Raw genomic sequence first — 26,441 nt, forward strand, 5'->3', positions numbered from 1 at the left:
GGGGTCTTGCCCTTTCCTCTGGCGTCTTGAGGGCGGGTAGCCCAGTTGTTGTGTCTGAAGGTATCTGTCCTATAATCTCTCTCCTGTGGTCCTCTAATGAGCCTCTGGCAGCTCCCAGGCAAGTCAGGAAAGATCCCTGCCGGTGAAATCCTGCTCCACTGGAGGAGTCCTATTGTCTGCCTCTGGGTAAAACTGCTTTCTATGTTTCTTACGTAGAACTGAGTCTTAAATCTGTAAAATTTTGTACAAACTTAGCTTTCGCTTATCAGATGATCAGAAAGATTCCTGGCTGGGAAGGTAGTGCACAGCCAGCTCTGTGGTGAAGTTGGGGAGGCCTCTTTCCCCCAGCACTGCACCTTTTCTTATCATAGCCTTGAAGGCCAGGCGGGCTGTGCTATTAGAGAGAACCTAACGAGGTTTCTCCCTCCACGTGATGAGATGGGGTGGGGGGAAACCAGGGCTGGGGATTTCAGAGCCTTGCTGCGGGCTTGCCCTGCTCAGTTTAATTTTTCCTTTTTCTCCCCAAGCATGTGAGCTAATGATATTTTACAGTGCAATTATTCTGAGCTAAATCTGGGCTGTGCTGAGAGGCAGCTGGAAATCCTTTGGGTAGCAGTCAACCCTTGGTTGGCTGTTGTCACGCCTGGCTTCCTGAAGCACAGAGCGTGTGTGTGTGTCTGTGTGTGTGTGTGTGTGTGCATGTAATCTGTTCAGGGTATGGGCAGGCTATAAATGGGCCCCCTGCCAAGTCTGCTCAGCAAAAAAAAAAACCCCATCCAACCATGTGCACACTGTAGTGAACACTCAGGAGGGGGGGGACAATGAAACCTGTATGGGCAGCAGTGTTAGCAGCTCTCTATTTAGAAGCAGAAAGTTGTTCTGGGTCACCTTTGGATTTTGCAGGAGTGTCAAGAATTCTGAGCACAATAATATTGATTCGATGGCCAGAAGACCCAGATTTAAGTAGAATAAATGAATGCCATTGAGATGGTAAATTTTATGAATGTGTCCGCTTCTGGTTACACAAATCCTTAACAAGTTGAGCTTTGTGAATCCCATCACACACACAACCCCGGCCCGGAAACAGCACCTTTTAAATTTCATTGTAAGCCGCTGCTTGGACAAGTCTCTTGCAACACAAATCGTTGCAGTACTGCGTAGGTGTCTTCTTGGTGTGTGTATGCTTGTGTGTGTGTATCTGTACGTGCACAGACATACAGCTGCATATTTCCCACTTGCAGATATGATCCAGGTTCAGTATGTGAGCCTTTGGTGCCATTTATGAGAAACAGTAGCTAAGAGGTGACCATTCAAAGAATAGTGAGGCAATAAAAGTGTAATGGGGCAGTAAGCAGGGATTATTAGAGGAGGTTTAGGACTTAAAATGAGTTTCTCAACACAGGGGCTATGTGGAGCCTCTTGGCTTCTTTTTGTAGGCTTCCAGAGCCCCAAAGGGTCCTCGCCACCACAGTCACCAATGCACCCTAAAAAGCTCCCCCCCCTTTTTTTTTTAACTTTTCATAAGGCTTTAAAAGAAATTGGTCCTGGAGAAGACATTTTTAGTTTGGGCACCAATTAGCATGCCCAGAAATGCTGGTTTCCTCCCAAACACTGCATGCAGTGGCTTTTAAAAAAAATAAAGATCAGGATTTTGGGGGTTAGGTTTGCCAAATTTCAGGAGGTGGGCGTGGGGGTCATGCGACGATGGTAGGTGGCAGTGTAGTTGACATCCTGATTTAAGCAGAATGAGAATAGCTTACTTTTCTCACTTCCCGGCCTCCAGAGAGGAATGAAAGAGGTTGGTGTGTGACCAGATTTTTCCTCCTGACAACAAGAGACTTTCTCTGACAGTGAAAGCAGGGGTTTGTAATATGGTAGCCCAACCACCCCACCTTATGTGGTGGAAGCCATAATTCATGAGTTTCATGGCAGCCACAGTTTTATAACTTCCCAAGCTGTCCATCTGTGCCTGGCCTTGGTGCATGTTGCGTATCTGGCGAGAAACACTGGCCAAGGTGTCCTGAGGTTGGCATAGGGAAAGGGCTGCTCCAGACAAGTTGGCACTGCTTTTTTGTGACCAAAGGAGAGAGAGAGCAGCATCTCTTCCAAGCAGAGAAAGTCTTTTTTTTTTTTTTCAGCTACCGGTTTTCTGATTGTGTTCTGCGTCTCTCCTTGCTCGGCTGCCTCTCCAACTCAAGCTGGGACAGTTGCACAAGCTGCGGGAAGCCCTGTTCTGTGTTTAAAAGCCTCTCTCTCTCTCTCTTTTTTTTAATTGCCTCTCTCCTCTGCCTGCTTGCTTGAGCGCCTGTGGCTGTGTTTATTAGGGACTTCATTAAGTCTCAGCCTTGTGCCCGCACACAATGCCATCATCGCAAGTCGGAGAGAGGAGAAAGACTCTTGAAAGCTGGCCCCGCTGTCTTGTGCTTTCCGGAGCGAGTTGTGGAGGGTCTTCCGAGGAAATCCTGGGGTTTGCAGAGAGCCCTTATTATTGTGCCCAGCTAGGGGTAATAAACCAGGCCTCTGATAATCCCTCAGCAGGCAGCAGGAGAATTGAGGATGGCTGAAAGATAGGGGGAGGGAGCAGATGTTTGGCTCCAGAGAGAAACTGCCTTTCAAGAGCTGCTTTACACAACCTTTTGCTTAACTCCCGAGGAGCCCCCACTTTGCCTTGGTTCCATGTGTGTCTGCAGCGATGCTGGCTATATCTGGTGACAACTTGACAGATGTTTTTTGTGCCACAGTACCTGGGACAAAAGGTCACCCTGCAGACGTGGCTACCATGGACAAGGCAACTTCAGTGGAGCCAGGGCTCAATTTTCTGCTCCACGGGCTGCATGCATGCCCCAGAATGAAAAAAGATGGACCCAGGAGCGCACGGAAGCCCACTTCCAGCTAGGAAAGATTAACACGGCAGAGGGGAACACTGCAGACAGGCCCCTTGACCTATTTAGAAGTTATTTCCCAAGATCAGCAATTTGCTTTATTTTCTTTTCCTTTCCTTTTTAAATGGAGGGCCAGAGAGTCTGATGGGGACAGAGGCAGAAAAAAAAAACCCCCGGCGTCATTGGGAGGAACATTTTTTGCCCATCCTGGGCTGCCTGCCGTCTACCTCCATACACACTCTGATTCACTCAGTCGTAGGAAGTTATCTGATTTGCGTGTAGGGAGATATTCACGATCCTTTGCACCCCCTCCTCCTTGGCAGTGGGGGAGCAGTTCTGAGGCTGTTTGAGCCTAATAATTTGCTTTTTAAAAGAAATTGGAAGTGTCTGAATGGTAAAGTTGTGTATATGTGTATATAGCGTAGAGGGGAGAGAAAATCAAAAGGATATGGGAGAGAATGCACAGGGCATTGAAATGCCACCTGTAGGAGCAAGTATCTTCTCTTTTACAAGGAATATTTCAAAGCTTTGTTTCACAACAAACCGTGATAGAGGATCAGATATTGAACCCAAAAAGGAGCAGCAAAGTACTTACAGCCTTTGGGAGCTAGCAGGCTGTATCACAGACTCTGTAGGCATACTTGTGTACACTCCCTAGGGAACTAAAACTGTGTAATGAGCAAGAGCTGCAGCTGTGAGTTGGAAAAGTCCCGCTATTGTTCTCTACGTAAGGAGACACTATGTGGATTTAGGCAAATAATTGTTGTCAGGGCTGGTTTTTTCACCTACAAACTGAGGATGCTGGATAGCTCAGTGGTTTAGGCATCTGAATGCAGAATCTGAAGTTGGAAGTTCAATTGCCCACTGGGCCTCTCCGAAAGGGGCTGAACTTGATGATCCATAGGGTCCTTTCCGGCTCTGCAGTTCAAATATGATGATGATGACTAGCTTTATAGAGTCTCGTATGTGAAATGAACCAAGTACTAAAAAGAAACGGTGTATAAATACCATATTTAAAAGTTTTGTGCTTTTTAAAAAGAAGCAAAATAGCAGGATCATTTTAGTTGCTGTGCTAAAGTACATATGTTTTTTGTCTTGTGGCTCTGAATTGATCTGTTGCTGGAGGATACGTTGATTATTTCTTCCTGCATTCTGGTGGTGTGTTTCCTTTTTAAACAGCTGAATAACTTCAGTTTAATTGGCTTTAACATATTTGCCTGCTTGCAATATAATTTTACCTTGGCTCTTAGGAAAAGAAATCAGTTACAAATAGTTTTGATGGTTATTTTGACTCAATTGTTTCCAAATTACTCTCTATCCCAACTATGTGTCTGTTTATGTGCGTGTCCTTCTGCAGGAGGAAAAACTATGCCTCATCCCCTCAAACAGTCCTGTGGAGTCGGACTCAGCCATCCGAGGACAGGATACCTTGGCAGGGCACGCTGGAAGCAAGATCCTCCAGCTCCTCCTCTTCCAATCACTCGGAGAGCTTCTCAAGGCTGGGCAGCAGCCCCTTAGAAGTCCCCAAGGCCAGGTGAGATGCCACTGAGCCTTGTGCCTCAGAGCAGTCCTTGAAAAGTTGGGGGAGGGACGAGAACCCTGGAGCAGCACAACCAGTGTGAACAAAACAGGTAGGTTGGGCTGCAGAAATGGCGGCTGTAGCATTCCAGCCGGTCTCTCTACAGTTAAGTCTCTGTGTGTGTGTCTGTGTTTTCTCTTTTGGAAAGATTTGTGCATTCGGAATACATACGCCACGTAAATGTAAACACTATTCCACTTCAAAGGGGATGCTTTTTGGAAACGTCTTGGCAAAGGCCCTTCTCAAAACATACGCCAGAGAAAGCTACTACTGTGCCCAGCCCTTGCCATCAAAATATTGCTAGTGACGACTTGCTGCTTTTTAGCGATGCCCAGATTCTGTCCCCTGAGATTGCTGCTCTCACTGTCTGATGGTAAGCCAGGCCGTGACAGCTACAGTGGGAGGAAGAGGAAGGCCGCCACAGCTGAGCTTTGGTGGTCATTAAAGGCTGGAGGTCTGGGAACTACAGCCTTAGGAGAAGAAGGGGCTCTATTGAGTTGAGATTCTGAGTCTACATAGTTCTGCCGAGTTTTATTTTGCCTTTGGTAATTTTCATGTTTCCTCTCCTTCTGAGAATTCCTTCTCTGGCTATGAGCTCTAGTAACTTGATTTTTTAAAAAATGAAATGTAGTTGATATATTTGGCGATGTCAGGTACTGTTTCTAGACGTCAGAGCTCTGTGTGTTTGTAAATGAAAAAATGAAGGTGTATACAGTAAATTGGGGTGACGTGGTGCGGGCTAAACTGCAGAAGCCTGTGCTGCAGGGTCAGAAGACCAAGCAGTCGTAAGATCGAATCCACGCGACGGAGTGAGCTCCCGTCGCTTGTCCCAGCTCCCGCCAACCTAGCGGTTCGAAAGCATGCAAATGCAAGTAGATAAATAGGGACCACCTCGGTGGGGAGGTAACAGCATTCCGTGTCTAAGTCACACTGGCCATGTGACCACGGAAAGATTGTCTTCGGACAAACGCTGGCTCTATGGCTTGGAAACGGGGATGAGCACCGCCCCCTAGGGTCGAACACGACTGGACAAAAATTGTCAAGGGGAACCTTTACCTTTATCTTTATACAGTAAATTGGCATGGGGGAAGTGAATATTTAACAGAATTCTGCCTGACCTCTGTTTTTAAGCTTTTGCAAACCTTCTGTGCTTTGGCCTTATGACATGCCTTGCTCCTCTTTGTGCTCAGAAGGGAACACTAGATAAGTTATGTTGGTCAGATGTTAGCGGAGGACTGAGTAGAAGACTAATGTCTCTGTGTGTGGCAGAAATGTGGTCTTGAAAGATGTTAGGAAGGAGAGGGGTTTCATGCAAGCAGACAAGGTTGAGCAGCATGGCATAACATTTTTCTCATACGGCACCTTGAAAGTGCGAAAATGGTGGGAACCATTGCATGAGTTTATCAGGTAGGTGTGTTTCTCTTCTTCCCTCTCCTTCCCCACACCCTCCACGCTGACTCCATCACAGATTGCTTTCAAATGCTTGTGTGAGTTTGATTTTAGGAGCCAGTGTGGGAAGAAGGCAAACTTTAGCTTTGGTTGGTGCATCTGAAAGCTCCTTAGGGACAACATCTTTAAAAACAGCACTCTCTAGCTGTTCTCTTTTGGGAAGAGTTGAAGTGCACACATGCATGCTAACCCTTCAGAAAAACATAGGCGGAAACTTGAATTAGGACAGTGGTTCAGAATCTTGAGTACCCCAAGTGTTCTTGGACTGCAATTCTCAGAAACCTCAACCATCCACTGTGCTGGCCGGGGTTTCTGGGAATTGCAGTCCAAGAACACCTAGGTTGCCCTAGGCTGGGAACCACTGGTTTAGAAGATTGATTGCAATGATAGATGAGATGAGATTTGACTGCAAGGTCCAGGACAGTGTTACATAGAGGGAGGAAAATAAGGAGTGTTTTCTAAGGTAGTAGAAAAATACATTTTCATAGCCTAGGTATAGTTTTGAAGAGTCCTAGCATTGTCTTCATTGAACCCAAGGTAGAATTCTAAGCTGTCTACAGTCCTTCTGAGTCAACCAGAAAGGCTTGAATGGTTAAATGCTTATTAAAAATGTAAGGACATTGAGTGCAACAAGAAATGACTACTACGAGATACTTTGAAGAAGATGTATCTGGAGAGGCAAAGAGAGGGAAGGACAAAAGATCAAAAACCAGGTTTGAATCAAAGAATTTCAAGCATAGTTACAGGAAAATGAAGCACATCACAAAGGAAGTAGTTAAACTGTGAAGTACAATGGAGAAGATGCTACTTTACATTCAGTAGCACTACTGTATTTGAGATGGCTGATATTGGCTTACTATACTTTTGCGTCTGTCTAGCTTTCTTCTCTAAGGCTGATCCTGTCTGTCTGTCTGTCCTTAGATTTGGAGGGGCCAACCATATGCAGTAGATGGGAGCTTTGCTTGTGTCCGTTCTGTTGGGGAGGAAGATTATCTGGGAGTCTAGGCAAAGCGTTACTAAGGAACTGGTGAATTAGACGAATCTATTTCAGACTTGTTTCAGCTGCTTTGCAAAAAAAACTCTTGTGTGTAACTGTGCCTATGGATGCAACTTGCCCATTGTCTGATTTTTAAGGTTTTTCTTTGGGTCTAATTGTAATCTTGCTGGACTTGTTTACATGCTAGACATGTTAATTTTCATATGCCGTCCTTCTATAACTATCATTGGAATTGCTGGGGAGGATATCTCAGGTGCTTCTCCTCCCCCCAAAAAAATATTGAGGGAAGATGGTGTCATTCTCCTAAAGCTTAATGTGGAGTGGTCAACATATATCCCATGGGATATTTGCCCACCAGCAACCCTATATTACCCTAAAATTTGGGGGAATGTAAAAAAAAAATGGGCTCAGAAAGTCTCTTCGTGCCTTTTAAGCTAGGAAGCGTGGGGAGTTTCACCATGTTTTTAAGGAAGGGCAGCACCTCTGGACCCTTATATTTCTACATGCTTCTTAATAAAACACCTTTTCTTCTTAACTGTCAGGACGTAAGATTTATCTGCTTTGATTTAAAATTTAGTAGTCTCACTAGAAGAAATTACTTCGGTAAGGCAGACTGCCAGTTATCCTAGATGATCTGGAAAAGGAGGTAGCTGTGAATTACATGTTTTCTGTGTGGTGCTAAGTGCTAAGAGGATAGTCTGTATGAGAAAGAGAACCATGAGGTCTTTGGAGAACAGAGGATGCCAAAAGAAAGACTTCCATGAGACATGGAAGAAGATGATATTTGCTGGGCCACAACTCAGGGTTTTCAAAGTGTTTGTTGCAGTTGTGGGAATTAAACAGTTATCCCTTACCAAGGGAGAATGCCAGGCATTTTCAGAATATTCTAATGTGATCCTATAGAGTCACACATAAACCCACAGTCCACAATCCATAGCTGTATGGTTTACATGTAGTCTGGAGCTATAGATGGTTGATTTGGGTCATGACCAGCTGATGGCACTCCTTTCTGGCTCCTACTATATGGTGACCATGGTAAGACCGCTGAGTACCAGCCCATCCTGTCTCACAGCATTGGAATGGAGAGGCACTTCAAGGTCTAGGCACTGATGCAAAAACTTGTGGGATGTCACTGAAGGGTACCAGGAGGTCCAAAGTGCTCCCAGGAAGCTCCAAAAGTGGCACATTGTGTACAGCTGTTCCTGGGCATGGCAGTGCCATTTCCCAGGCATGTCCTCAGCAAGGGGCTTTGCCTTCAGGTAGTCCTGGTGCTCAGTCCACTTCCACTGAGCCAACTGACAACCCTCCCTGCACAAGAGGAAAGATGTCTGAAAGAGGGCAACTCAAGGGGCAGAAACATTGGGCTTCTTGCCTTATTCCTTATGCAAGGAGAGGTCCTTCCCATCACTGTTGTCCAGTCCTTTTTTAAATGTTAAGCAGAAGATGGGAATATCCAGACTGCAGAGATTCACTAACTTGTCCCATAGAGGTTTGTTGGACCTCTTAGCTGCTTGGCCCCAGGGGTCCTACAAAAATTCCATAGACTGTGGATAATCTTCAGCTGGCCCTGCAACCATTTAAGGCCAACTACTGGGGCTACACTTGAAAGCAAATTGTGTTATCTTTGATCACTGATCTTTATGACAGTAACCCCTTTCCTGGCTTGGGTCCACTTCCCCCTTTCCAATGCAGAAGAAGGAGAGGACTAGCAAAACGAGGTAATTATGAGCCAACAGTATGATTTGGCTACAAAAAAGACAAATGATATTTTAGTCTGCCTCTTCACGGATTGCTGCCTTGTCATGGCAAAGGGGATTGAGAATAACTTAGAGAAGCTATAGGCTATGCCATACAGGGACACCCAAGACGGACAGATCCTAGTGGAGACTTCTGACTAAACGCGATCCACCTGGAGCAGGAACTGGCAAGCCGCTCCAGTATCTTTGCCAAGAACGCTCCATGGTCAGAAACAAAAGGGTAAAAGATATGAAGCTGGAAGATGAATCCCTCAGGTCAGAAGGCATCCAACATGCTACTGAGGAAGAGCAGAGGACAAGGATAAGTAGCTCCAGAGCTAATGAAGTGGTTGGGCCAAAGCCGAAAGGACGCTCAGCTGCGGACACGCCTGGAAGTGAAAGGAAAGTCCGATGCTGCAAAGAAAAATACTGCATAGGAACCTGGAATGTAAGATCTGTGAACCTTGGTCAGCTGGATGTGGTCAAACAGGATATGACAAGAATAAACATTGACATCCTGGGCTTCAGTGAACTAAAATGGATGGGAATCGGCGAATTCAATTCAGACATTATATCTACTATTGTGGGCAAGAATTCTATAGAAGAAATTGAGTAGCCCTCATAGTAAAAAAAAAAAAAAACCCTGAATGCTCCCTGGAAGGACAGATCCTGTAGCTGAGGCTCCAATACTTTAGCCATCTCATGAGAAGAGAAGACTCCCTGGAAAAGACCCTGATGTTGGGAAAGTGTGAAGGCAAGAGGAGAAGGGGATGGCAGAGGATGAGATGGTTGGATAATGTCATCAAAGCTACCAACATGAATTTGACCAAACTCTGGGAGGCAGTGGAAGACAGGAGGGCTTGGCGTGCTCTGGTCCATGGGGTCACGAAGAGTTTTAGGCTGCATTAACAAAAATATAGTTTCCAAATCCTGCAAGGTCCTGGTTCCCCTCTATTCAGCACTGGTTAGGCCTCACCTTGAGTATTGTGTCCAGTTCTGGACACCACACTTCAAGAATGATGCTAACAAATTGGAACAAGTTCTGAGGAGGGCAACAAGGATGATCAGGGGACTGGAAAAGTCCTATGAGGAAAGACTGAATAAATTGGGCATGTTTAGCCTTGATAAAAGATGATAACACTTTTCAAATACTTGAAAGGCTGTCATCCAGATGAGGGGCAGGATCTGTTCTCGATCATCCCAGAGTGCAGGACATGCAACAATGGAGTCAAGTTAAAGGAAGCCAGATTTTGATGGAATATCAGGAAAAACTTCCTAACTCTTAGAGCAGTAAGACAGTGGAAACAGTTACCTTGAGAGGTGGTGAGGGCTCCAACACTGGAGGCATTGAAGAGAAACTTAGACAACCACCCGGCAGATATCCTTTGATTTGTATTTCTGCATCGAGCAGGGGGTTGGACTTGATGGCCTCCCCTTCCAATTTCACTCTTCTGTGATTCTATGAACACCTATGATTCATCATGCTTCAGTCTCCCTTTCTTCCTGCATGAGGAAGAGAGGAAGAAAGGTAGTCCACAGCTGAAGCAGCAGAGAGAAGTGCACCTGCTGGATCTTTGGATAGAGACCAGTGATGCTGGGGCTTGGCTCTATCCCCTGGGCCCTTTGATCCACCAGTATAGCCTCCACCACCCTATTATTGTTCCTCATTCCTGTTCTAGCGAGGTTGAACTCGGTTTTTTCTTCATAAGAAATATGTCTTGGTCATTACCCTGAATGTGTGGCCCTTTCCTTCCCTGTCGTGCTGGAAAAGATGCATTGGGAGACAGCAGATGGGGGGGGGGTTGAAAGATGGGAATGTTTCATTTTGGGAGCTGAGGAGGAGGAGGAGGACATTTTAAGCAGCTTCACCAGGGAATCTGTTGCTCCCCAAGCCCAACAATTTGGCCCCTGCTGATTTTATTGCTAAAAGAGGCGGGAGCAATAAAGTCGCACCAAGTGGCGTTTGCTCCTGAAAGAGCACCCTGGTACCTAGGCCTTCCCACTTGGTTGTTACTATGCTACCCCAAGGCCTTGCTGAAGTTCCCACTTGAGGCCAGTTCTGAGTCTCGACTCTGGCTGGCGGGGGGGGGGCTGCGAGGGAAGGAAGAGAGAATGGCATGGCAATGCATGGCTCTCCAATATCCTGGACTCGGTGGCCATGGCAACAAAACACTTATCATCCGCCACCACAGTAGAGAACCAGGCCTTCCAGTGGCCCAGCAGTGACTACAATAGGTATCTTAATTGGCTACCTGCCATTTCCTGTGCCTGTTAACAGGCAGGAGGCAGGAAGGTTGAGCGGTCGCTAAGATTTTTTGGAGTGTAGGGGTGGGTGGGTTTGAGATGGTCCTGCCTGCCTGCTAGCCTGGAAGAAGGAGCTGGAGCAGCTCGTTGTCCGTTCTTCCCCCTCTGAGATTTCCCATGACAGAAGTAAAACTGGCAGCTTCTGCTGAAGGAAAACCCTGTCCTGTACGTAGTTGCCTGTCAGGGCAGCCTGGAATAGAGAGGAGTTTAGTTGACAGCAAGGAGGAAGCATGGTACATCTCTGCAAGCCCATACATCTCTGCATTCCTCGTGTCTGCACCTTGGGATGAGTGCGAAGATGCTGGATTGCTCTGGCTCGCTCTGCGAATTGGGTTGTTCTGCTCTCTGAGCAATAGGGGAAGGAAGCAGAATGAAGTCAGGCCTTAGTCCCATTCAGTACGAGTGACCAAGGAGCTGCCTTTTAAGCAACCCCTTCGAGCATCACCTCCCCTTCTGTTTCATCAGCGTACACCCAGTTATAAAGGGAAACGTGGCACAAGAGCTTTTTTATCTGTGGATTCCTAATCGGTGGACTTAATGTTGGAGGAAAACTACATGTGTTTTGTTTTATGAGGAAGTGTCTCTCCGCTGCGGGCAAAACTGTCACACCTAAAGTAACTCTTACGATGAGTTAATCTCAAAACACAACTGCAATAAAAAAAAGACGGATAGTTGCTCTAGACCCATCGATCTTGAGAGATTCTTCATTGCTTGTCAAGTCAGGGCAGCACTCTCTGTGCGCCGTTGTTGCCCAAATGGTGCAAAATGGCCCCCCAGGGCTTGCCTCTCAGTTCCATAGTAGTAATGTGCTTAAAGAGAAAGGGCTGCCGGTGTATCCCTGTGTCCCTGCAGTCAGTGGGACTAATGCCATACAAGGAGCACAGGGGATACTATTGTGGCTTAGCAAAGTGGTTAAGCCGCATGTAAATGTGCTTTTGCTAAATCCTTTAAACAAAGCTGGTACAATGTGTGAGGCCTTACAGAGGAACTCTGGTTTCAGAGGCTGAACTATTGAAATGCAAAGTTTGAAATGCAGAGTGTAGCCTTAGCTGCTGCTTGTCAGAGTGGGATAGGAGATGTAAGCTTCTTTGATGGTGCTTTGAGGTGCTGCCTTCCGTATTGATGAATATCTGGTTGCATAATTTTATGCTAGTTCTAAGGCTCCCTGGGGCTCCCTGTTCCCCTGGGGGTGCCTTACTACATGTAGGGAAGATCAGTCAATAATAATAATAATAATAATAATAATAATAATAATAATAATAATAATAATAATAATAATAATAATAATAATAATAATAATAATAGCAGCTGCTGGATTGCTGCTACCAGGATCAGGACTGCTGGCAATGATTCAACAGATTTTTGGGGGGGGGGGGGGGAAGAAGCTATTAAAAGCCCCTTGTTCCAAGATGCGTAAAGACTTCCCCAATCCTAGGGGAGCCTCAGAATCTGAAGGGGGCAGTGCAGGGTGGAATAGGAAACTTTGCACAGGTTTAAATTAAATGTTTCTGGTGCCAGGATCCAGGCTACACCTGTAGGCATCCTTCAGTCTCGAGAGACTATGATAACGTGCTCTGAATAGAGGTCTTGGAACAGCATCTAATGTGGCTGAGAAGGCCAATTCGAGAGTGACAATCCCTTCCACACTGAAGACAATCTGTCCCCTGTCCAGCTTCCTGATTTTGCTGCTTCCGGGACTGCCTCTTTGCCTCGGCCTGCTGGACAAGGGTCTCTCCAAAATGGGAGAGGCCATGATGCACTGCCTGCCTCCAGGCAGAATGCTCAGATGTCAGGGTTTCCCATCTGTTGAGGTCTATTCCTAAGGCCTTCAGATCTCGCTTGCAGATATCCTTGTATCGCAGCTGTGGTCTCCCTCTGGGGCGCTTTCCCTGCACTAATTCTCCATACAGGAGATCTTTTGGAATCCAACCGTCAGCCATTCTCACAACATGCCCGAAACAACATAGGCTACACCAGCGTGAAGTTATACCAACAGGATTTTGTCCATCTGCTTCCTGAATAGCTCAAGTACTTCTGTAGTTGCTGCATTCCCAATGGACGAAACTATATATATTTAAAAACTGGATCCTGGGCCAGTGTGGGTGCTCCTTTCCCTACCCACCTCCCACATATTCTCTGAGATGTCCATCTGCGGCATGATCTAGCTTCCTTCCTACAGAAAACATCTTCCAAGGCTAACTTATTCGTGACTCTGATACTGAGGCACTAGCTGCATTTCTAGTCTCGGCTTCTGGCCAGTGTAAATTTAAATTCTGTTCCTGTGATTGCATGCAGCCATTTTGAACAAATCTGGTGTTGCCTAAAATACCTTGGAAATCATCTGTAATCAAGGGGAAGCCCATTATGTCATTCAGATGAAACCACCGGCTTTGACTGTTTGGGGAGAGGGTGGCTCATGCAGTCAAGAGCAGGCATCCTCTCCTTGCACTTGGCTTCTGCTGCAAACAGCCTGGCTCGCTGCCTTAATGGCTTTCTAATTATTACCCTGGGTTAGGCCAGTAAATGCTATGAATGTGACAGCAGACAGGCGGGCCGTCAGAAAAGAGCTGCTGGCTGCCAAGTGGGGCTTGCCTTGCCAGCTGTGCTTCTGGGGTTGTCACAAAGCCCTTCTGCTATCCAGCTGCCGATAACAGAGTAATTGTTAGTTTGCCGCTCTTTTGTGGTTAAATATTTATGTCCTGGGAATCCTCCTTAATGCTGTGTCTACTTATTAAAAACAGATGCTGACAGCAGGCAAACACTGGGAATCGCTGGCTATATACAGCAGTGGTTGGTGCCGAACTTTAAATTTAGAAAAATCCCAGCTAAAATTAAAATTCCTTTCTCATGCCATCGCACTTCAGCCTTGAGAAACGCTGAATCCTGCCAGCCTGAGGGGCAGAGATCTCGTGTGATGTGCCTTCAAGTCATAACTGATGTAGAGTGACCCTAAATAGGGCTTTCAAGGCAAGTGAGATATTTAAAGAATAGTTTTACTGGCGTCCCACCTCTTGTACCTTGAGTTTCCGTGGTTGAGTAGGAATTCAGGCCCAGGTCTCCTGAGAGTCCTCGCCTGTCACTCTATCCGCACAGGGTATCCACAGAGATTTTAGGATTGTGCGGAACAGAAATTATGCGAAATGTACTCGACTTCTTAAAATGGTTTGTTTACACGATGCATTCTAGTTTCGGAAGTCATGCAGAAGAGCTCAAAGTTAGGCAGCCTTAGCAGAACCACTTAGAGAGTCTCAGTTGATTGCACCTCTGATTTAAATTTCAGAAGGTGTTTCCAGCCCACTTCCTCACTATTTTTCTTTAAACCCCCAAGGGCTAGGTGTTTTTGTTTTGTTTTAAATACAAGCGGCGGTTCTGGAAAAGCTGGATTTTTCATTCAGTACCATGCGCCTTGCCTGTTTTGCATTTGCTCAGAATGATCAGGGACTTTTACACACATATAGTTGAAGCTGTTGGATTTCTACCGGCTGATACTCTATTGCAGTGGTCCCCAACCTTGGGCCTCCAGATGTTCTTGGACTTCAGCTCCCAGAAATCCTGGCCAGCAGAGGTGATGGTGAAGGCTTCTGGAAGTTGTAGTCCAAGAACATCTGGAGGCCCAAGGTTGGGGACCACTGCTCTATTGGACAAACGTTTTCTAATGGTTATAGCAGGGACAGGCTGCTTGGGCCAGCTCACAACCCTTTGGGGACACCACCATCTCTGCTGTTGGTCAGAGTCCAGTGGTGAATCAGATTTTTTTTAAGCAAGCATCTGTTTATTTACTTTTATAAAACCTTCAGGAGTGGTGGTGAAAGGGAGACAAGAGCTAGCAGACAAGCCAAGAGTTATATGCAGCCCACAGGTCTTGTGTTGCCCCTTTCCAAGCTGCAGGAATGTTGGTTGCTGCTTTTCACCGAGACAGGCAATTAGTCCTTTTTTCTGCTTATTGTGGAAGGAGTGTGCTTATGTACGTACTTATTTCTTAAATTTGTATTTCACCTTTCTGCCAAAACAAAGATGCACAAGGCAGCTAACAGGGAGGTGAGAAAATGAGTTTCCTCACTCAGGGGGGAGAGGTGGGACAGGGCGGGGGGGAACCACGTCCGCGATTGGCATGATGTTGCTGCCATTGGACGCGCCTGCTGCAAGGAGCCCGGTGGGTGGACCGGAGTAGTTCTGGGGGTGGGGGCGGGAATGGACCACCTGTGGTGCTGAGCTTCGTATTCGTTTCCCCCGGAATTCGAATGAAAAATTCCCATGTCCAGCCAGCATGGCCACACGCAAGAGATGGTGGACGTTACAGTCCGACAACATTGGGAGGCCAAAAATTTCCCACCGAACCTTTGAGAAGAGTCACAGTCTTGGTCCCAAAAGGAAAGGCATTTTCCAAGTAGACAAGGAAGAGTGGCCATCCTGATGTTACTGGACTTCAGCTCCTATCATTTCCAGCTGCTGGCTAGGTTGACAAGGGCTGTCAAGAGAGGTAGTCATCTGGAAGTGGCATGTTTCACGCCAGTTTAGATTGAGACAAGAATTCACAGATTTGAGTCAAACAGAGTTCCGTATGCACAGTGAACTTCTGAAATATTGAAAAGCTTGTGTAGCCCTACCTCAAGCAAAACTGGCTTAACAAAAAAGAGGTTTTGTCATCTCGGAAGAATTTGTGTTATGAATCCTTGGAGCAATTCTGTTTTGTCTTGCCATGGCATCCTTCCCATAGTATAGGGTTGCCTCATGCCTCGTATGAACCTCATGCTGCAGAGGTTAGATTGCAGTCCTGCAGTGAAGTCTTTGCTCAGGACCTGAGTTTGATCCCAGGCTCAAGTAGTTGGCTTGATTTTGACTCAAACCTCCGTCCTTCTGAGCTTGGTAATTACGTAGGCTACAGCATGTGTAGCCTGCATAATGAAATTGTAAACTGCCCATGGAGTTTACAGCACTATTGCAGCACTATGGGGCTGTATAGAAGTTGCACCCTTTGCTTTTCACTTGGCTTGGCTTTTTTACCTTATGTTACAGATGGGAAATGGAGACTGAGGCTGTTATGGATTTATTGAGTGTACTGGAGCCAAAACTCTGCTCATGACTCGGGTTCAGTCCCAGGTGGCTGGCTTGAGGTTCACTCAGCCTTCTGAGGCCGGTACTTGCTGCGGGGAAAGGGCAATGTGTAACCTGCATCATTAAATTATAAACCGCCCAGAGAGTGCTTTAAGTGCCGTTGGGTGGTATATATGCAGCATGTTTTTGAGTGGCCATGCTTCATCTTAATTGCAGACGGCGAGGCTAGAAGCTCACTCTAGGTGCCTTGCCCTCTTTCCTGTGGGCCAATTTGGATAACTGGTTCTCTCCGCACTGTTAGTTGGGGTGACCGGCTCCTTCCCTCTCTAGGGGCATTTGCTTATGTGGGACATGCTGTTGACTTGGCCTCGGGTGTAATTTTTTTGTGCATTGCATGTGATTTCCAAAAGAAGGAAGCCTTGTGATTTCCAAAAGAAGGAAGCCTTGTGCGGTTGTCATATATCTTCTTGTGCTGAATCCATGTGAGATGACTGCCACTGGGAAAGGGAGATAAGAATGACAGTAAAAGGATGCTTAGGGGCATTCCCCTCTTCAGTTTTCCAGAGCTGAGGCTTGGCACATTTTGGGTCATTGCTTGGTAGGAGAGCGCCCGCACTGCATGCAGAAAGTCACAGGTTCAGGGGCAGGGGGTGTGGATGAGAGAAAGACAAGAGTTTCTGCCTTCCTTTTCTTCCTGCTGACTTGACTGACTGGACAATTTGAAGAAAGAGAAGCCAGAGTGTTCAGAGGCCCAGACGGTGCTTCCTGCCAGGGAATGCAAGTGGAGGGGGGGGGAAGGAGTGACCTAATTAAAATGGATTCCTTTCTCCAGAGCTGTATCGTAAAGCACTTGAGGACCCAGCAGGTCTTAATGGTCTTCCTGTTAAAGAAAAGATCGGCACCATCATGGACCTCTTTGCCTTCATTCGCCTGCTTTCTCTTGGAAGGGGCTGGATGGTTCTGCGGTTGGTGGTAAGATGTTCTCCCATTTGGGAGCTGTGGGGGTAAGATGATGCAGTCCATAGACATCTCTTTCTAAGAAACCCATTGGTCTTACAATTGATGGCCACGAACCACCACGGTTTTGTGTTGTGGACTACCGTAGAGGGATTGAATAAGCAGCTCAGCCTTCTCTTCCCAGAGAAATTTGTCATTGCCTTTTAATTAGCAGCAAGTGTCCATGAGAACAAGTGTCCGTGAGTGTCCATAATTTAAGCAACAGGCATCCTGTGGGTCACATTTTACTTGTTACCTCTTGCCTTTAGAGTCCCAAAGGGGCCCTTAAGGCAGCTCCTGCTTTCCTACTAGCTTGCTTACTCACAGGGGTGAGGAAATGTCTTCCAGCCATTTCATGGAGCGAATAGTAATGAGTTTTAAAAAATTAATTTCAGAATCACAGTATTCAAAATGCTGTGTTGTCAGGTTTAATTGATTACCATACCTGAGATAATGAAGGAGCCCCTCCCAAGCTAATTCTCAAATGTTGTAGTACTGAAAGCTGTGTTCAGGTTTGCTCATTTTTGTAGGTTGAATCTAACATTTTTAGGGTTCTTCTGAATGGTTTAAATTCTTCCTACACTTGTAAATAACAGATCAAGGCATAAGTGTCTGTACTAAGGGTAGTTCCTCACCCTCATACCATTATGTTGGATTTCAGCTTTGGACATTACTCACCATTGGCTGTCCAGGACCTCTAGGAGTTGCAGCCCAACGTCACTGGAAGAACTGCAGTTCACACATCCTGTGTAGGCTGTGTGTTGGAACCGAACTGGAGGGAGTACAGAAGGAATTGCATCCTGCTTGGCTTGATCTTGTCCTTGTTTGCCCCTGAAAATGAGAGCAATTGCACACCTACATGAGTAGCGAAGCCTTACCTTGTTTGTGTCATTTTCTAGTCAGTTTTGTGAAAAGGAAAGCGTAAGCAGGTCGTGAAGGCGGAGACTCAAACCCTTAATCTACGTACAAGAAGGAGAAAACAAAATGAAAGGGCTGATAAGAAAAATCATCAGGATCAAGGTTCCCTCTAAAAAATGTGCCGGCCTGCGTCTTCCTCTGTCCCAGTCCACGCAGGGATCCTCCTCCTCCTCCACATACCCACAGTGATTGTTTTCAGCCGCTTTGTTTCAGTCGCAATGGAACCTCACACTGTGTGTGTGTGTGTGTGTGTGTGTGTGTGTGTGTGTGTGTGTGTGTGTGTTGTGCACACAAGGGGCAGGGCCCCGCCCAGTGGGGCAGAAAATTAGAGGGAATGTAGATCAGAATGTCTCCATGCTTAATTTAAAAAAATATGGATTCTGAATTATCATGATTCTGACATCACTCTTGATTTTTGATCAAGCATATCAGCCAGCCAGCATACCCGAATGGTTGAAAGTTCTAGCTATCAATTAAAAAACGGGAGTAACTTTGAATCACCTACTGTATTAGTTTTTCGGACCACATCCTGAGTGGAAGCTTCTTGGTGCAATTACAAGTTCACTTTGTTCAACGAGTTGTTGAGTCACCACAGTACATGGCTTGTTAATCATTAGGCTGTTATCTTTCATAGTAGAGGGATAGCCGTCTAGAGCAGTGGTTCCCAACTTTGGGTCTTCAGATGCTCCTGAACTGCAACTCCCAGAAGTCCACCACCATTAGCTGTGCTGGCCTGGATTTCTGGGAGTTGCAGTCCAAGAACAACCAGGAACCTGAGCTTGGGAACCACTGGTCTAGATCAGTGGTTCTCAGACTGAGGTCTACAGATGTTCTTGGACTGCAACTCTAGATTTGGCATAGGAAAGAAGGTCGATGCATTTTCTGAAGTGTTGGCTGTTGTTGGCTGTTGCTGTCTTCCTCCCTCTCTGGGATCACAGACCAAGGATCCTAACCCAAACAGCAGACCTTGGTATTGTCCTTGAGTGTCTCTTCTTCAAGGCGCAGTGGGTTCAAACTCCCACGAAGGCCAGGCAGAGAGAAAACTGAAGAGAAGACTAGAAGGGCTCCAAGAGCCAAAGGACATTCTTCAATAGAACGGGATGAATTCTCTGAATCTGTTTTATATGTCCAAGCCATTGTCTTCTGTGATGGGCGGTAGTTCCCTACAGGTTTGGTATCTCTTCCTATCCCTTCTGTTTCAGGCCTTCCATGTGTCACTGAGTCCTAGCCCTTCACATGGAGTCAGAGATACTACTGGAGTCTGGAATATTCTCTAGCCACCAGCAGTAGAGTGACTGCAATGCTGTCCTCACAGGAATTATGTTGAGCATTTACACGTACAGGAATCCTTTGATTTGCCTAACTGAATTTGGCAGAAGTTGGTCTTTTGTGGAATTCCAGAGATTTTAGAATACCACAGTTGAAAAAGTGACACAGGAAGGATGAGCTCATTGCTGCCCAGCCCTTCCAAATTCCCCCCTTTTTTTCAGACTTATCTCTCCCCCCCTTTTTTTCTCTCTCTCTGAAATTGTGAGGACCGGTTGCTTGTTGGCATGTTTTAAAGAAAATAGTAAATCTGACAGCAGTGTATTCTATAATTCACTTATGGGTGAAAATAGAGTCATCAGTAAACCTTGGCACTGGATCTCATTGACGGACTCCTGTCAATTTTCATCTCTACTTCTGTGCTTCTTTGGACATGTCAGATCTGTCTGTGTCTCTGGCTTCTTTCTCGTCCTTCTGCTGTTTTTTGTTTTTTGTTTTTTGTTTTGTTTTGTTTTGTTTTGTTTTTTATCAAGAAATCAGGGCTTCCTCTACTGGCTGTCTTTCCTGTGCTCTACTCTGAGAATTTCAGCTCTCGGTTAACCTTGCATGTGAACTTTGCCAGATTGTGTATGAAGGCCAAATCCTTAAATATCTTTTTAAAATCTATCCAGAGCTATATGGGTTAAAATGAATGTAAAATTCAAGCTTGGAGTTTCTGAGTTGCATCATAGCCTCCATTTTCCCAGAAAGCTGAATCTTTATTGCCTGAGTCCTGCTGTGGAAATCTGCATCTCTCCCCCCCCCCACACTCGGCTCCCTTCATCTCTGCACCAATGATAACTGATGCATCATCAAGAATGTTGCTTTCTTTGGCCAGCCATTTGCCTGGTATTTTTCTTCTCTCCCCATAGCAGCTTTGTTCAAACCAGCCATGTTGCCCTCCAGACTTCCACTGTGAATAGTGGGAAAGTGGTTGCTATGACTGCAATGGAGGAAATCTTTATGCTGATTGCTTCAGGGCGTCACTAATGCCTGACCCCAGCAGACACAACTGTTTTTCTTTTTCCCTTCCTCCACTTTCTTGATGCACCTTAATGCTTCCACGTTGCTGCTCCTCCTTATTTCTACTTCCTTCTGTGGCTGACTTGTTGGCTGGCTTCTCTTGAAAGGAAGTCAGGGATTTGAACCCCGTGCCGTAAACATCTTCAGAGGAGAGTCAAGCAGGGTTTCAGGTATTCCATCTCTTCCTTCACCCTAAATCTTTTCCTTCATTGTACTATATTAAAGATGCAGTGAGTCCACACCTGGCTCCCCCTAAGACTAGTGGAGATGGCTATGAAGATGCATTTTCCTGATGTTTCTCTCCTTATTCATGTCATTTCCCCCTACAGTTCAAATCAACCCACCCCTCCCCACCCTCGAAAGTTTTGAAAGGGAACCCTGCATCCAGGTTCTGCTTGGCAGTCGGATGTTGGCATGGCAGTTTCCAGTTTATTGGTGGCCACTCTCAATGGTTACTAAGCCATGGCATCTTTTCTTTTGAGATACTGAATTGTTGTCGCTGCAGAGCCCACTGTTAAGCGAAGCCTGTTGCCTCTCAGAGCTGAGCGTGGGTTTCCTGGAGGCCTCTGATCGGCCACTGTGTGGGAAGCAGGATGCAGGACTCAAGGAACTTCTGCTCCAACCCAACAGGCTTTTTTTTTTTACATTCTGCCTAATCTTTACTCTTCTGTGACAGTGAACTAGTGTTTCTATTGGATTCTAAGCCAGGCTGAAGACCTTGTGGCTGAAGAGTAGAAGAGTAAATGTACTTAAGATGCATAGAGCCTATATCCTGGGCACACGGAGGGCCCAACAACCTGCCTGCCTGGTAGAATGGCTGGCCCTGATCAGAGGAAAGAAGGTCATTCTTTTCTTCCTCTTCTGTGCTCTCAGAGACCCCAACCAGCTATAATTCATTGCGGGGGGAGGGGTGTATTCCAAGAGTGCAATGCAGCCTTTTCCAACTAAAAATCTGGATTATTCCTTGTGCATCCAAATGACCTTTCAGGTACGGAGGGCTGGTGCTCCTGCAAAATGCCAGCAGCTGCTGAGGCTCCCATCTGAAAGCAATAGCCTGAAGGATGGCCTTCTCTTTTTTTTTTTTCAAAAATGCTTTCCTCCTGAGCTTGCTGTTGCAGGATTGATACTGCTTTGCTCCTGGCGGCTTTAGTTCTTCCAAATCGCTTAGCTTGTACTCTTGCTTAGCTCCTAATGAGACGTGTCAGCCAGCATCCGCCAGCAACACATTCACAGATAATGGGAAGGACGTTGAACTGGACATGGAGCTGAGAGGCTTGAAGTCAATCCAAAGGGTCTCATCTTCTTTGCGGCTGTTCTGGAATTTTTTAATGGGATTTTCTCCTTTCTCTGCTCTTCTTGGGCCAGTTGCTCGCACAAAATATCAGTTGCTGTGGCTTGCCTTTATGATCCAAAATACCTCGGGGAGGTGTCCATCTTCTGCAAAGAAAGGATCATTTTTGGGGGGCGCTTATGCTTGAGTTTTCTCTCACAGGAAAGGGCAAGGGAAGGGAGATGGTGAACCTTGCCTAGAAGCACCAATGAAGCCCTGATCTTATTTGCTTCCAGGGTCTCTGAACCCTCGCGTTGCCTTAACCTGCTGACCTGCCTGAAATCATGGGGGGGGGGGGGCGGTTTGCTCCTATTTGGGACTAACATCCATTTCTTCGTCAGGCTTGCTCTTGGCTTGTGCAGTCCTTGCATGAACAATTTGGCCGGTTCTTGCCTGCTTTGCAGATGCAGGTCTTTTGGCCCCTGACTGAGCTGAGCATCTCTTCCCTTTCCTTGCTAAAGAGAAGCCACTTGGTCTCCGCAACCTGCCCCAGCTTTGCATCCCTTGATGTCCGCTGTACACGTGAGGGGCCAAGCTCCAACAAGGGCTTTCGCAGAAGAGGTCGTTGCAAAAGGAAGCCACTGACTTGCATCCTCTCCTCTTTCTCTCTCTCTGCCCCAGATCGGCTGACCATTCTTTGCCGGGATCCTCCATCTCTACTGACTTTGGCAGCTGGCAGATGGTCACAGGGAGTGGCAGTCTACAGGCAGACTCTGCCCTCCCTGGCAGCTTCCTGGATGAGCTCCCTAACCATTCTTTGTAAGTCTGCTCAGAACTCCATGAGGTGGGACCATGAATGGGCCTCTGAGGCTCCCTTTTAGGCTTTAGCAGTCCAGAGTCAAAGTCTGGAAGCTGCCTCAGCCGAAGGCCGTTTAGTGCCCATTACTGCCATTACTGGCTGAGCTTACCCAAGGCTCACCCTTAGCTAGCTCATCTGTTGAAGGCTGACTAGCAGGTAGTACCTCCCCCCCCCCCCAATAAAGTCCTGTGATGCAGATACACCTTGCACAGTGTTTGGACGTCTCCAGACTTTTGATTTGCTTCCACCAGCAGTAGTTGTTTCGCATGGATATATAATGTAGGTTGTATCATTCCTATTAAACATAGATGCTCTCTAGAGGAGGTTCAGGTTTCCCCAGGGAAGCACATCAAGTAGCTCTGCTAATTTTTGAACCCTTATTTCACTAGGCAAGACTATTTCCTTCCCCTTCCCCCCCCCTCCCCAGGTAGGGCTGGAAAGACTCCAGTCTGAAATCTCAGAGAGCTGCTTCCTGTATCCTTAAACGGTAATCCTTTGATTTAATTTGCAACCGTTTGATTTAATTTGTGGTAAGATCCTTGAAAGAACAGTTTGTGTTTTTCCTTAGCCCAACATTCCTCCCGCCCCCCGTCCCCCCCCCCCGCTGCAAACCCTTTGGGAGACTCTTTCACGCGCCTTTGAAGTTTCCCTTTCCTTCCAACTTTATCCACCTCAAACCCCAGGATTTGCACAGAAACTTGTCATTTCTTTTCTTACAATCCCTCCCTCATGTGTTCCTCCCCATGACTGTTGAACTATGGGAAGGGCCCCGCTTTCAAGTGGCTTTAATGACAAATAAGGGAGATGCACCATGGAGCAAAGTGTGTTCCGGGGGCAGGGGGAGTTGCGGAGCTGTGACGTTTCAGATGATTTCCTAGTCCCAGTTGTGCCTCTCCTTCCTTCCTTCCTTCCTTCCTTCCTTCCTTCCTTCCTTCCTTCCTTCCTTACTTACTTACTTACTTACTTACTTACTTACTTACTTACTTACTTACTTACCCACCCCACCTTTCTCCTAGTGGGATTGTGGGAACTGAACACCATCAAGAATGCCAGAGAAGCCCCAGTTCTGCCTCATTTATTAAGCATGATTTTTTCTCCCCGGGTGGTCATGGCAAGTGCCCTTCTAGCTGGATTGGGACCTGACCCTCTTGCTTGCACCAAGACTGTACCTCATACTTGACTTGTCTGGCATCACGTGGACTGCGGGCTTTAGCCCTTTCTAAGTGAATCATACTCTCGTTGCACCATCTGGCTCCTGACTCCCCTGTGAACAGGAGTGCCCCTGTGCTTCCAAGTGCCCCTCCAGATACTACTACAGACCCTAATCTTGTTGGATCCAGAAAGAATCTTGGGCTGTACATTTGCCCTAGGTTTAGAATGGCCATACGGATGGCAACAGGCTTGGCATTATGGGGCACCTGGACAATGACAAAATCTTCCATTGTATCATTCGTACAGTAATCCTACCATACAGCAGGTGATAGGTCGGATGGTCTGGGATTCTGGTGATTTTGCAGTGAGTGCTCCAACGTTGGAGGCATTCAAGAGAAAATTGGGCAACCACCTGTCAAGAGATCTGCTTTGATTTGGATTCCTGCGCTGAGTAGGAGGTTGAACTCTGTGCCGTTATAGCCCCCTTTGCACTCAATTATGCTATGATTCAATATTCTGTTGATTGGGGGGTGATTTGTGGACTCAAACACTTGAGTCCACTGGAGCCATACAGCTGGCTGTTGTGGTAAGAAGGGAACTGTAAGTGATTCTTCTGTTTTTTTAAAAAAAGAAAAGATTAATGTGTAATAGTTCTATCTAGTGAGACAACTTTTCTTACAGAAGACATTTATCAAGATAGTGGCTAGAATAGGAAACATTTGGACCTTTAAACGTCTTCAATGTCAACTCTCCTAGTCCCCTACCATTGGCTATAATGTATGAGACTGATGGGAGTTGAAGTTCAAAGTATTGGGAGGACCAAAGGTTCCCTTTCAATTTGTACCCATAATGTAGGCAGAAAGTGCTGCAGAAAGAAGCTATTGCTTTATAGAACTGTCCGATGCCATGGAAGCATGGGTAGCATGGACTTCTCTTGGCTTTGTTCATGTGACTGTTCAGTTCGCCATCGACCTGCGCCTGGTGGTCAGAGATGTAGCATTGATGTGCTTTCTCCCTTCTCTGGCTTCCTGTCTGGCTGAGTTCCTCCCTTGAGTCTCATATTTTGTCCTTGGCCATTGAGAGAGGTGTGGGATTCCGTACCAGGCAGCCCCATTGCCTGAGCAGACGTAGCTGGCTTTTGTGGTGTTGACCTTAGGTGGAACCTCAACGTTGATGCCTTAACAGTGGAACCTTGGGTCTTCATAATTTGTTTGATAACTGGGGGGGGGGGGGGGGAGAGCTTTCCCAACATGTTATTGGTCTGCTCTCTGTAGCAGGAAGTACCCATAACTGATCAAACATCAGCCAGAATTCATTACTGAGCCTGCACACTGGCCACAAAATCAGCAAAGGAATAGCTTTTAGCAGCAGCACTACCTTCTTACACTTCTATGCAATGGAGCCTCTCTTTTTTGCACAGTTCATAGCCCTCCTGCAGTGGTGGTGCTGGAGCTTATATCTAAAGAGAGGTAAGAGGAGAAAAGGGGGAACTTGTTAGATTCTCTAACACTGGTGTAGGATATATCTTGTAGGTGTACCAATGGCAAGCAGGAAGGCAATGCTTTATTCCTTCCTGCAAGTATTCCCCTGAAAATGACTATTGAGAGAGAGAGAGCTGCCCGTGAAGGTACATTTACAGGGAGAATTGGCGAACAGGAGTGGTTAAGCCTCTCATCTCCATTTCTACCATGTCATTACAGCCTACAAGGCAGGTTTGGGACCACGCATGTGCTGTTCGCAGTTTCAAGGAGAAAGAATACCTCTGATGAGAGCAAAATCCTGCTCTGGTGTCCCTAGATTGAGCTATATCCTGCGATCTCACATTGCTGATTCAAAACCATCTCGCCCTGCCCCGTCTCCCATGCCTGTACAAAGGCACCATTCTGCCTTCTTGCTCTCCTGACATTCCCCCAATCTCTTCTCTAGTTTCTAAGGCTGCCAGTCTTCTCATTCTCCTACATCTGGGCAAATGGCCACCACTTGGGTCTTGTGACAAGGGAAGCAGCTGCTGTGTTCTGAGTGGTGAGGATTTTTTTTTAACGAAGCCAGCCAGTGCAGGGAGCACAATCTTAGTCTTAGAGAAATGCCAGAGTGGAAGCCCCGTTTGCCCCCTCCTGTCAAACCTAGATCTGGTAGAAAGGAACACTCTTTATTTCTGGCACAACTGTCTTGTTTTGAGATGTGGGCCAACCTGTAATGAAGTGTGGATGTGGATGAGTGCATTGAAAACCCCAGGAGAAGTGGGACAGAATGAATGGCAAGAAATGATGGGAGTTGTAGTCCAAGTCTTCTGAAGGCACCGGGTTGGAGAAGTCCAGTCGACAGCTTCAGGTAAGTTGTTGGAGCGGCTCTTTGATATTCTTCCCCCCCCCCCCCCCGAACTGAGGCATCTTGCCAGGACAGGGGTCTGTAAGCATTCTGTTCATGATGGCTTGGCTATATTTACTTTTGATCTCTTGCCCTTTATTTATTAACTGGTTTAATTATTCCCTCTATGTATAGACCCAAGGCAGGTTACAAAATCATTTGGAAACCAGCGACATTGAAAAGAACACAGTTATAACATTGGAATGCAACTAAACATATCCAATTACAAACTGAAAACAATTACAAATCAGTTTTTAAAAAAACAGCAAAGAATGAACAAACAAATATCCCCCATTTAAAATGCCTTTCCCTGATGACTGTTCAGTCACTCGAACCCTGTCTGAGGAAGGCAGGTATTTGCTGCTGGCAAAATACAACAGGGGAGGGGCAAGCCTTGCTTCTTGTGGAAATGAGTTCCACAGTCTAGAAGGAGTCACCAACAAGGCCCTCACAGGCATGTCCTAAAATGTGCCTGTGGTGGCAGTGGGACCAAGAAAAAGCCCCCCCAATGGTTTTAACAGTCAGAGAGGCTGATGGGGAAGTGCCATC

At 46.4% G+C, this 26,441-nt stretch overlaps 1 protein-coding gene and 1 long non-coding RNA gene across 4 annotated transcripts in view; one reads left to right on the forward strand and one right to left on the reverse strand.

Moving 5' to 3' along the window:
* MTMR14 (myotubularin related protein 14) overlaps positions 1-26,441 on the forward strand; it is an 89,938-nt gene that overhangs the window by 57,645 nt on the left and 5,852 nt on the right. The window contains exons 17-18 of one of the 3 annotated variants that reach the window (XM_072989250.2): positions 4,240-4,416; positions 22,196-22,333. In XM_072989250.2, the coding sequence (XP_072845351.2) occupies positions 4,240-4,416; positions 22,196-22,333 (315 nt within the window). Of the gene's footprint in view, positions 1-4,239; positions 4,514-22,195; positions 22,334-26,441 lie in introns of all 3 variants that reach the window. The other 2 variants (XR_013542776.1, XM_072989251.2) reach the window with 2 other exon arrangements.
* Positions 20,877-26,353, reverse strand: LOC144587616 (uncharacterized). The gene is made up of 2 exons (XR_013542777.1): positions 23,379-26,353; positions 20,877-23,304 (listed from the first exon to the last, which is right to left on the reverse strand). It is a non-coding gene; the product is annotated as an uncharacterized LOC144587616 (long non-coding RNA).

The sequence above is a fragment of the Pogona vitticeps genome, chromosome 2, assembly GCF_051106095.1.
Source record: "Pogona vitticeps strain Pit_001003342236 chromosome 2, PviZW2.1, whole genome shotgun sequence".
NCBI classification, from domain to species: Eukaryota; Metazoa; Chordata; class Lepidosauria; order Squamata; family Agamidae; genus Pogona; species Pogona vitticeps.